Source organism: Gymnodraco acuticeps, unplaced genomic scaffold (assembly GCF_902827175.1).
Source record: "Gymnodraco acuticeps unplaced genomic scaffold, fGymAcu1.1, whole genome shotgun sequence".
NCBI classification, from domain to species: Eukaryota; Metazoa; Chordata; class Actinopteri; order Perciformes; family Bathydraconidae; genus Gymnodraco; species Gymnodraco acuticeps.
In genome coordinates this window covers 73,597-84,652 of record NW_022990276.1, presented here as the reverse complement: position 1 = coordinate 84,652, position 11,056 = coordinate 73,597, and the positions used below count along the sequence as shown (strand labels likewise).

Sequence of the window (11,056 nt, the reverse complement as noted above, 5' to 3'; positions counted from 1 at the left end):
GCTATTGTACAGCGCCCGGGGAGCAATGGGAGTGGGGGGGGGGAGGGGGGATGTCCGGTGCCTTGCTCAAGGGCACCACGGCAGGGCAGGAGGTGAACTGGGACCTCTCCAAGTAGCAGTCCACACTCCATATTCAGGCCTGGTCGGGGACTTGAACCGGCGACCCTACGGCTCACAGTCCCCTACTGACTGAGCCACTGCCGGACATCAACTCATGTTTGGATTACATTTCGTTTTAGTTTTCACCTTGTACTTGTATAATCATTAGAGAAAAGGATTCCCACACTTCATACCACAGTAGAGAATAGTTATAGCTTCACCAAATGTTCTTTTGTAGTCTGAAAGGAGTGTAAATCATTCATGGATTCAGTTTAATGTAACACTATACTACTACTGATTTCTCTTTTTGTATTACTGCCGAATTGTATTCCATATTTTATTCCATTCTATTTCTATGTAAATACTGCTATATTTTACTCTATTTTTTTATTATTTATAATATTTTTTAATATTATTATAGTTTTCTTAAAATAGTTCTCTATCTGTGTTTTTTTTCTTTTTAATTATACTTTTATGTATGCACAACGACATCAAGTCAAATTCCTCGTACGTGCCAACCTACCTGGTAATAAACCTGTTTCTGATTCTGACTAAGCAGTTAAATGAATGAATCTACTTTTTAAAGCTAAAAACAGACACATTTTTGGTTAAATTAACCCTTTTTGGAGCAAAATACGCATCAAAACTCACCGTTTCACTCTTGCCTTCGACTCCTTATCCACTAACCCCTCGCCCTTGTTCCACCTAGTTTAGCACTTTTTTACTTTTGTTTGTTATTTTTCTACTTTACTTGCTTGTATAGTGCTTTGAGCACCAGGAAAAGCGCTATATAAATCAAATGTATTATTATTATCATTATTATCTACAACCCAGAGCCTTCCTCCCTCACCTGTGTGCCCCCAGGTTGACGCAGCTGATTCCCAGGTTGTATCGACTGCGGATGAACCCTGGCTGCAGCTCCAGAGCTCTCCTGTAGGCGGCCACAGCTTCCTCTGAGCGGCTGCCGTTAGCCAGCGTGGCGCCCAACTTATTCCACAACAGGTAGTCCTAAAGGAGACAAAAAGAGAGGTCAGAAACAGGCAGAGCATGCAGCATGAGGTCAAGGGTAGGGTATGGATCTTAATCATTCAGGTTAGGATTTTCATATTGCTTATCAATTTCGGTTCTTATCGGTTCTTTGATGCGGTCCAAACAGATCAAAAAACAAACAACCTATTTATGAAAATCTCTTCTTAAATCTATATTTATGTTCACAATTCAACTTGTAAAATAACTGCATCTCGTTATATTCAGTGGTGTTGGATGCGGGGGATCGCCGTCCCCCCACTTATTTGGAGCCCCCACTTTTTTGAGGCATGTTTTATAAATATAAAATCATTGCCAGTGTTATCAGTTGCAAGTGTGTATTAGTTGTAATAATGACGAAAACATAATACATTTCACAGTAATTATAATAAAAACGTAGCTCAAGTATTTATGCAACTTGATTTGAAGCGTGTGTGTGTGTGTGAGGGGCAGCACCGTGTGTGTGTGTGTCTAGGGTGACCACACAGCATTTTTATCATTTGTCCCGCGTCCCACAAATTGAGACTATGTCCCGCATTTGAGTGACAGTCGCGCAGAAGGGCCGGCTCGGTTCGCTGACGGCCGGCACCGCCCTTTATTATTATATTTTTTAAAACGGCATCATGTAAGTTGCGCTGACAGGCAGAGGTTGCGCTAGACCTTTTCGCTGCCCGTCATTTTGGAAAACGGTATAATTTCCTTTTTGGAGGGCATGCATAACACCGGAGCCTCGCAGCGGGGAAACTTTGTCCGAGTTTGTTCTAATCTGTCAAAATAACGGACTGCTTTCAGATTTTTTCAAAGATCCCCACTACACCACTGGTTATATTTGCGTGCTGGCATTAGAAATATGCAATAACAATCTGTTCTTCTTTGTTATACAAGAAGCAGCTATTAGAAACAAACCGAACCCGGGTTGCTGGTTGTTCATGTAATCAGTAACCAATCCTAACGAGGACCGACGTTAGGATCTCAGCTCCGGCTTCTTCACTGACCTGTGGGGTGACAGAGAGAGCGGCGCTGAAACAGTCCACCGCCTTATCGTACTCCCCGCTGAGGTTGAAGAGGACTCCGAGTCCACACTGCAGCTGCGGGTCAACCTGAGCCGGGTCGGAGTTCGCTGCGTGCAGGAAGAGCGACTGGACGTCTGCAAACAGGGATCTGTGCGGGAAAAACAGAAGGAAAAATGCAAAGAGTTAGAAAACGTTAACACACTATATATCAAATGTTCGGCCACTAGAGGTCTCTAAATCTAAACCTTAAAGAAGACAGAGTGTCGGTGGCACTTTGAAGCAGCAACCAAGCGCTGACGTATGCACAAAGGTGATTCAAAGCCAGTACAGGGGAAAAGGGCGTTAATGTTGACTAGAGTGGATTACTTCTCCAGCTTTATTTTGAGATTGTGGGAAACATTTGGTAAAGTAAGGCTGATACAGTTAGAAGACAAATCAATTAAATGTGTAGCTAAAGAATAGTCATTTAGAAGAAATTGTAATGTCAATATGTCAGGGCTGTCCCGAATACCATTTTTCCGGCTCCGGATATTCGTTCCGCGCGGGTCTCCTAGTGTGTGTGCGTAGTAATCAGCAGCGAACCGCTTCGACGCGTGTAATTCGGTTTATTCACGGCATTCTTTTTGTTATTCTACAGTATTGTTGTTTTATAGTTATTTGTTAATGTAACCCAATTTGTGTTCTTTGAAATTGAAAAGGATATCGCATTGTGTGTGTTACTTTTGTTGCAGTTGTATGTCTTAAGTGTAATTTGGCTTGGCTTCCTATTTGTATGGACATGCTTTTATTTTGAAGGAGAGTTAGCACTGTTGACAGGAAGTTGTTGTTGCTATGGAAACAACGTGACGGAGATTAACGGAGAAAAGTAATATCTACATATAAAGACGGAGAAAGTAAACGATAACGTTTATGGTTAAGTGTTAGCACCCCCGAAGAGGCACAAGCTCTTACGTTGATATTGGAGATTTCAATAAATTAAAAAAAACGAATATCCGAATAACGAAATTGAAACCCGAATAGTACTCCAAGGAACGAATATTCGGATATTCGGGTACAGCCCTACAATATGTCACACATTCCTCTTAATACAATATATGACAAAGATTTGACTGGATCTGCAGGTTGAGTTTTTGTTGTGTCTTGTCATGTTTCTTTTTGGTCTCATCATGCTCCATGTTAATTGTTAGTCATGTTTCGTTAAGTCATTTTTCTCTCGTCTCCCACTTCCTTAAATAAAGTATTTTTCTTATACTTTAACTCTGCTTCCTGGAGTCGTGCATTTGAGTCCTACTACCTTGTGTTTCAAGTTCGTGCAAGTTTTACCCCTGAAACCAGTCAGAATAAAGTGTGTGACTCACTCTGGCAGCAGGGATCCGAACCTCTCCCTCTCCTTCTCCCTCTCACTCGCTCCCTCCTGCCTCTGGCTCTCGCTCTGCTCCCACACTGAGTGGTACTTCGGGTTGTGCTTCAGCCAATCACGGAGCGTCTCACAGGCCTGCCTGTGCAGCGACTCGTTGGTGAAACTGACCGCCAGCGCCATGAGAGCCGTCAGGTTATCGTTCTGCAGCTCTATACATCTGAAGAGAGAGAAGGGGAAAACAATGAGAAAGGAAAAGTTAAAAATGTCGATTAAGTGGTGCCAACAGGAACAAAATCTAATAAAATCTTTAATATTATGTTACAGACTTATTGTGTAATAACTTTCATCATCAGTTGGTACAAATGATGACTTATACAGGTTTGTGTGTGAGGGTGTGAACCTTTTTATATCCCGTCTATGGTTTAAACATTTTGAAGCATTTTGCATTTTGACGTCTGACCTGCGGAGGGCGCTGATGGCGGCGAACTCCTGCTCGTTCTCAGCCTGACAGGATCCCAGATACTGCCAAGCCTGGATTTAATGACAATAAATATACAAACAACACATCATCAATACACCTGCCCTCTGTGAGGAGACAGACACGAGGAAAGTTAGGAGACACTTTAGACGGTTTTTACACGTGGTAATCATCAGAATACTTGATTTATCGTGGGGGGAATTCGGTTTTTGTGACAGTATAAAATAAAAAACAATAAAAATGAAATAAAATAGAATAAATATAAGATGTTATGGTAAAATAGTTTATAATAAATAATAGAATATAATTAAATGTTTATATTATTATAATAAGTCAGGCGAAAATGTACACCTAGTACTACAATATACTGTATATACAAAAATAAATATGTAAAAATGTTTATATGTGCAATATAGACATTAGAGTTTAAGTATACATTCAGATCTAAATGAGGAAAATCACTCAATTAGAGGGTAATCAAAGAATAGTAAGATTTATGATAATCGAAGGATCTATTGTGTTTTTAAACGGAGCAGAAATAGAACTAGCCCCCACTTCAAGTATCTTGGAGTCATAATGGACTCGAACTTGACTTTTAAGAAACGTAAGAAAGTATCCAATACCATTAAATTCAACTTGCAAAATGTTAAACAAATGAGACCTTTCTTAACTGTCAATGCTGCAAAGTCAGACCTCCACTGTGTGATTCTATCCCACATTGAATACTGTTTGACAAACTGGTCGTTTGCTTGTGCCACAAACCTGAAACCCATAGAACAGCTAAGAGAGCTATCCAGGTGTTCGACAGAAAGCCACATTCATACCACCACTGTACCATCCTAGAGAAACAAAGTGTCTTGAGTTTTGACAATTTTAAGTCTTTTAAAAGTATGTGCTTTATTTATAAATGTTTACATGGACTGCCCCCCCCTCCCTTAGGGGAATTCATCCACAGAAAACACACTGGACGCTGCACTAGGTCAGAAACCAGAGGAGACTGTGAAGTCCACCGCAGACGGACCGCTTTTGGACAAAATGTCCTCTCCGTTAAAGGCAGCTCTTTGTGGAATAGACTCCCAACTCAGATACGGGATCGTCCCACTCTCAATAGCTTTAGAAGTCAACCCAAAGAATGGTTGAGAAACAAACAGACATGCAATCACCGCTAAATGCACTTTAACACAGGGGCATCTCCTCCTGCACTTTAGGTAGCTCTTGTATCTTCTCTTGCACTTTATATGTCGTTGCTGCTATAGTGTACTGCCATGTGGTTAATGCTTGTGTGCTGCTCAGGCTCTTTTGCACTTTTTGTATATCATGTATTTTCTTTTTACAATGTTTGTAACATGTAAACTTCTTAAATGTTTTATGTGAGGGACTGCGGATGGAAATGAGCTCAAAGCTAAATCTGTTACGCTTGACACATTTGAATGTTTTAAGTGTTCATTACCGTGCATTGTCCCTGGGAAATAAACGATTAAATAAATGAATAATAAAGTCACTGAAAGGCGGTAGGAGTCTCACCAGCTGGTTGTCTGGTTCTTTCTGCACGGCGCTCTCAAAGAACCGCACGGCACCGGGGATATCCCCCGCCTCCATCCTCTTCACCCCCTCGGACAGAGGGTCCGGGTGGGACAAGTACGGGTTCTCCTCTTCAAACTGATACCCCTGGGACAAAGAAAGAAAACATGGAGAACAGATTAGATTGGATCTACTTTAGTGATCCCCATCAGCGATTTTTTTATCGACACAGCATGAAAACAAGCCAATGCACATGAAGAAGAGTAGAAACATAAACTGTAAATAATCTGTGGACTATCGGTCACATCAGAATCAGTTTTATTGCCAGTTAGGTTTACACACATGCGAGGAACTTGCGTTGGTGTATTTGGTGCAAACATGAACACAGTTAAAAAAGATAAAAGGTAAGAAAAGCAACCAAATTATGAAAAACTATTAAAAACAAACCTCTTACATTAATGCACACAATATCATTTTTTTTACTGCACATATTTTGATTCCATTCTATTTCAATGTAATTACGGCTTTATTTTATATTTTACTATATTTTTTCTTATTTTTTAATGTTATTATAGTTTTCTTAAAATAGTTCTGTGTATTTATTTTATTGTTGTTCTACTTTTATGTATGCACCACGACATCAAGTCAAAGTCATCGTACGTGTCAACCTGGTAATAAACCTGTTTCTGATTCTAACATTAAGATATAGAAAATGATTTACATTAAATATACCAAAAAACGACGTAAAGGGCCAACTTTCAGCTCACAAAAAGTAGGATATTATTTACCAGAGATCAGATGCACAAAGCAATCACATATTTTGTGGGGCTGCAAAATGAAAAGCAGTCACAGAATCCCTCTTTGGACTTAGGTCCACAATTATATGGTAAAAAAATGGTCCTTGTTTTATGACAATGCCTGCCTTTCCAAGAATGTTTCATCAATAAATGCTCCAAAACAATACTATTTTTTACATTTTAAATCTATAACGAGGAAGTGGATGAGCCAACGGGTTCCGACAGAGGGAGAGTGGATGGACGTGATTCATGTGTAATGGAAAAGTTGACATGTGCACTGAAACTACGGAGTGAAACGTTTGAGAAGAGGAGGTGGCACTGGTCTCCTGCTCTCTCCCAAATGGAGCTTTTCCCTCTTCAAGCTACCTATCTTCACTCCTTCCACCTTTGAATTCCATGCCGTCACAGTAACCCATCCTATACAGTTAACCATTGTTGTTCTCTACCGTCCACCAGGCGCCTTGGGGGACTTCTTGGAGGAATTAGATAATCTCCTCTCACTAATCCCTGAAACTGGCCCTCCCGCTGTACTTCTCGGAGACTTCAACCTCCAGACGGGGAAGATAGACAAACTAACATCTCTGTTAACCGCCTTTGCTTTCTCACTGTCTCCGTCCTCACCGACTCATAAAGCTGGCAATGTCCTTGATCTCATATTCTCAAGGAACTGCGCTACTTCTAACCTCTCTGTAAACCCGCTCCACACATCTGATCACTTCTTCATTTCATTCTCTCTATCCCTTTCCAAACATAACAAACTAATCTCTTCTCATCCTGCACCTGTCCGCCGTAACCTTCGCTCCCTCTCTCCCTCTACCTTTGCCTCATCGGTGCTCTCAGCCCTCCCTTCATCTGACTCGTTTCAACTCCTGCCTCCAAACTCTGCTGCAGAAACTCTCCTCTCTACTCTCTCATCCACTCTGGACTCTCTCTGTCCTCTCACATCTCGGCAGGCTCGTCAGTCCCCTCCTACTCCCTGGCTAAATGACGCACTGCATGCTAATAGAACCATCCTTCGGGCAGCAGAGCGGAAACGGTGGAAATCCAAACACCGTGACGACCTCCTAACCCATCAGGCTCTCCTCTCCTCTTTCTCTGCTTCGATCTCTCAGGCAAAAAGCACTTTCTTTCAAGATAAGATCCAATCTTCCTATTCCAATCCCAAAAAACTATTTTCTATCTTCTCCACCATATATTATATTATATTTTGACCTAAATCAAAATATTCTATTATTTTCAAAAGCTTTTTTTGTCTGATGCTTCGATTCATTTTAAACAGACAGTTCAACAGAAGGATACCCAAAAAATTTAGTTTTATCATTTAAATATTGAGTTGTTCTCTCTTAGTAAGATCCCATCTTCAATAAAATTGCGGTCTTACCTTGACTTGAAGATTAAGTCCATTGGCCTATCCTTCTGGACAAAAATCGCTATTACTTTTTTGTAAAAGTCCTCCTTATGTTCTTGTAGTTTCAACAGTCTATCATAAATCTAATCTAATCGATAGATTTATGAATCGAAAATGATAAAAGTAGGGTAGACATGAGGATATTATCCGGCTGAACAAAACGTGCATTTATCTGACAGGTACGTTTCCCACAGATCTTATTTCGAGCTATTTTTTTAAAATCCTATGGAGAAATCTCATTGCTTTTTTGTGGAGGGAAGCCATGCGCAGCTTACTTCCTGGTTTTAGGACGCGTCACTGCACCTCTCTCATCTCCTCTTCACTTTTCAAATAGCCCTGATGTTTTTCTGACGGGTACCTTGTCATAGGAGGTGCTGAGCAGCTGATCGAAGTCCGACAGCCAGGGGTGGCTCTCTGCGTCTCTCTTGGCCATCTCCTCCCACTCCTGCTGCAGCTTCTCCCAGAAATCCACATCACTCTGACAGAACGACACATGATCACCTCACATTATACATCATCCTGGACTATAGACCTGCTCGACCTTTACTTTCTCAAAGGACAGACGATAGTGTATTGATGCGGTTTCAAAGCGTAAACAAGTCAAAAGAGAAGCTCCTACTCTCTGCTGCACTTTCTCAATGCACTCCGATGCATTTTGACCTGTCACCTGTGTGTTGAATTTGCACTATCCTCCTTTTAATGCACAATTTCATCGTTGTACCTTTAACCTAAATGTATTTTTACATGTGTCTACTCAATGCTATTTTTTGTTTGTTTTTATGTCTTTTACTGGTATCTGTATTCTGTGTGATATCAATGTCCTGTGAGATGTCTACTGTGAAGCACTTTGGACTGCACTTATAGATGAGAGTAACACCTACGTCACTTCCGGGCGAAAATTACGGCCCTGCCCACTTTTGGGGGAAAACAACGCTGTCATTTGAATGGCGGTCAATGCAAATTCTGACGTTTTTGCCAATCCGATCAGAAATGTAAGAAAACCGTGGATTTTTGGATCTTCAAAGAGCCCGATTACGATGGCCAGACAGGCAAACAATTACATTAAATCATTTGAAATCGACAATCGGGCTCGATATAACGCAGATTTGCGTCCGATATGACGTAATATCGGAAATATGGACCCACGGCACTATCAGAAACAATGCCCGACGTGTTTTGGACGTAATATGGTCTTTGTTTACATTCGCAAGCATCGCTAACACTCAGAGCTAACCTGTACTGGAGAGAGTACATGTGTAAAAAAACACAAGCTCCGCCCCCTTTTCTTTTCTTTTCAAGCTAAGGACCCTGAATCAGCACTTCAGCAAACACAGAGGGATAGGAGTGGTTGTCTAAAATACATGATCTGTTTGGTATTTTGAGCAAAACACATCATAGACATGTTTTTATAGATTTTTATATATCCGAGACCCATAATATATGCCTAAATAAAGCATAATAGGAGACCTTTAAGTGGTCTTTTATTCTCGTCTCACCTCCACTGCAGCTTTAGCTTGCTGGAAGTCCGGCCCTGAAGTAGCAAACTCATCGACCCAAGCTTCAGCCGAGTCGTGTGAAACCTGAGCAGCAGAACAGAGCGATGAGAGACGTAAACACGAGTCGGCACATTCTGGCTATACAAATGTTAATAGAGCCAATAATGGAGATATTAAAAACAGGGAATATATAGAGGGAAGGGAATGGAAAGGAGATGAAAGAACAAACACAGAAAAAGCTCAAACTCTATTACAGTTCTTCCAAATTAACTTCTCATTATTTTAATATTACAGCTACAACAAATATAACTGCTGAGTGTATCTTACTCTATGCTAGCTCTAGTAGCACAGCTTAAATATAGCAATATCTGTAGCTATGACTTAAAGGTCAACTACTATGCAAAATCCACTTTTTCATGTCTCTTCTACATCAACTGAAGGTTTCAGGAACAAAGATTCTCTCTCTTTTTGATCCATTTCTATAAAAACCTGTCTGAAAATGAGCTGATCAGATTTTGGCCACTTTATGATGTCATAACGATGTGTTGTCTTGTGTAACCATTAGCCAATCAGCAACCAAGGTAACCCCCCCCCCCTTATCACCTAAATCTCCTCCTAGAGCACCATTGAGTTCTTTGTAACCAAATCTCTCTCAGAGGGGCGTGGGGAGGGGCTCCTTATTTTCATCTAAAGTCACAGACAGAGAATCAGCACTTTGGAAACAGGGCTGAAACAGAGGGGATTATGGGTAATGCTGCAATGATCTGTTTGGTGTTTCAGCCAATCGGAGACAGGTTCTGGATATATCTGAGACCTATAATATATTGATGAAAAAGAGGATGATAAGGGACCTTTAATATTACACAACTGCTACAAAATAGTAACTGCTGAGTGTATCTTACTCTATCGTAGCTCTAGTAGCTTAAATATAGCAATATCTGCAGCTATGACTTAATAAAACCTATCGACCTCAGGGGTCCTACCTGCCTGACGACCTTTGCCCACTTCCGAGCTTGTTTAGCTTTAACTTTCTCAATCTTCTCCTCCCTCTCTGGAGGCTGCAGGGGGAGACTCCCTCCCCCCGTCTCCGTCAGGAACTATGGAGGTAGGGAGGAGGGGAGGGGAGGGGAGAGGGAAATGGGGCGATGTTTCGAGGAGGTTTTTTTTTTGGAGGGGTAGGCGGATTAGGAGTCATTTCAGGTAGTTTAAGGATTAAGGAGTAGATGAATGGAGGTTGTTAATTGAGGAAATGACAAGCCGAGAGTTTGAAGGCAGGTCCAAAAACATGGGAGAGGGACATGTCAGAGTCAGAGTGAAATTACAATGGTGAGCATATATTCATCATTAACAGGGCTGAGAGCTACACATGTAGTGTGATAAGGACGCCCGTTGCTGCCAGGATTACATTTGAGATTGCTGTATATCAAATAAGTAAAATCTTAAGATCTTAAGCGAGTTAACGGTCAAACATGTGAGTCTATTTTCCAGTACACAGTGTCTGTTACCACTGCTCTCAGTTAGTATTCAGTACTGTAGCTTTGTTTTTCTTTCACCAGTGTATAAGCCTTTGTGGTTTTAAATACCCTATAAAAAAAACAGAATTTAGATTTTTTTTTTTTCTCAACTCCATTGAAGCTCAAGCTGCAAATCTGCTCCTTATGTGGAAAACTCATATTTAACAGGCTTATAATGCGGCATTTTTTATAAAACAAATGTCAAATGTGTGAATTATGGGTCAACATTTCGATTAACTAAATCAACACAGTAAAATAAACGAGGGTACAGTAAGTCAATATTTAGATTTAATAGGCGAAATTGTGATTTATTATCTCACGACGTGGATTCATTATGTCCTCCT

General features: G+C 40.8%; 1 protein-coding gene across 4 annotated transcripts in view; it reads right to left on the bottom strand.

The window, feature by feature from the left end:
• pex5 (peroxisomal biogenesis factor 5) overlaps positions 1 to 11,056 on the bottom strand; it is a 29,032-nt gene that overhangs the window by 3,501 nt on the left and 14,475 nt on the right. For 3 of the 4 annotated variants that reach the window (XM_034221639.1, XM_034221640.1, XM_034221641.1), the window contains 7 exons: positions 9,199 to 9,282; positions 8,061 to 8,180; positions 5,501 to 5,644; positions 3,959 to 4,029; positions 3,497 to 3,715; positions 2,121 to 2,286; positions 950 to 1,107 (listed from right to left, as the gene is read on the bottom strand). In XM_034221639.1, coding sequence (XP_034077530.1) covers positions 950 to 1,107; positions 2,121 to 2,286; positions 3,497 to 3,715; positions 3,959 to 4,029; positions 5,501 to 5,644; positions 8,061 to 8,180; positions 9,199 to 9,282 — 962 coding nt within the window. Of the gene's footprint in view, positions 1 to 949; positions 1,108 to 2,120; positions 2,287 to 3,496; positions 3,716 to 3,958; positions 4,030 to 5,500; positions 5,645 to 8,060; positions 8,181 to 9,198; positions 9,283 to 10,181; positions 10,296 to 11,056 lie in introns of all 4 variants that reach the window. The other variant, XM_034221642.1, reaches the window with a different exon arrangement.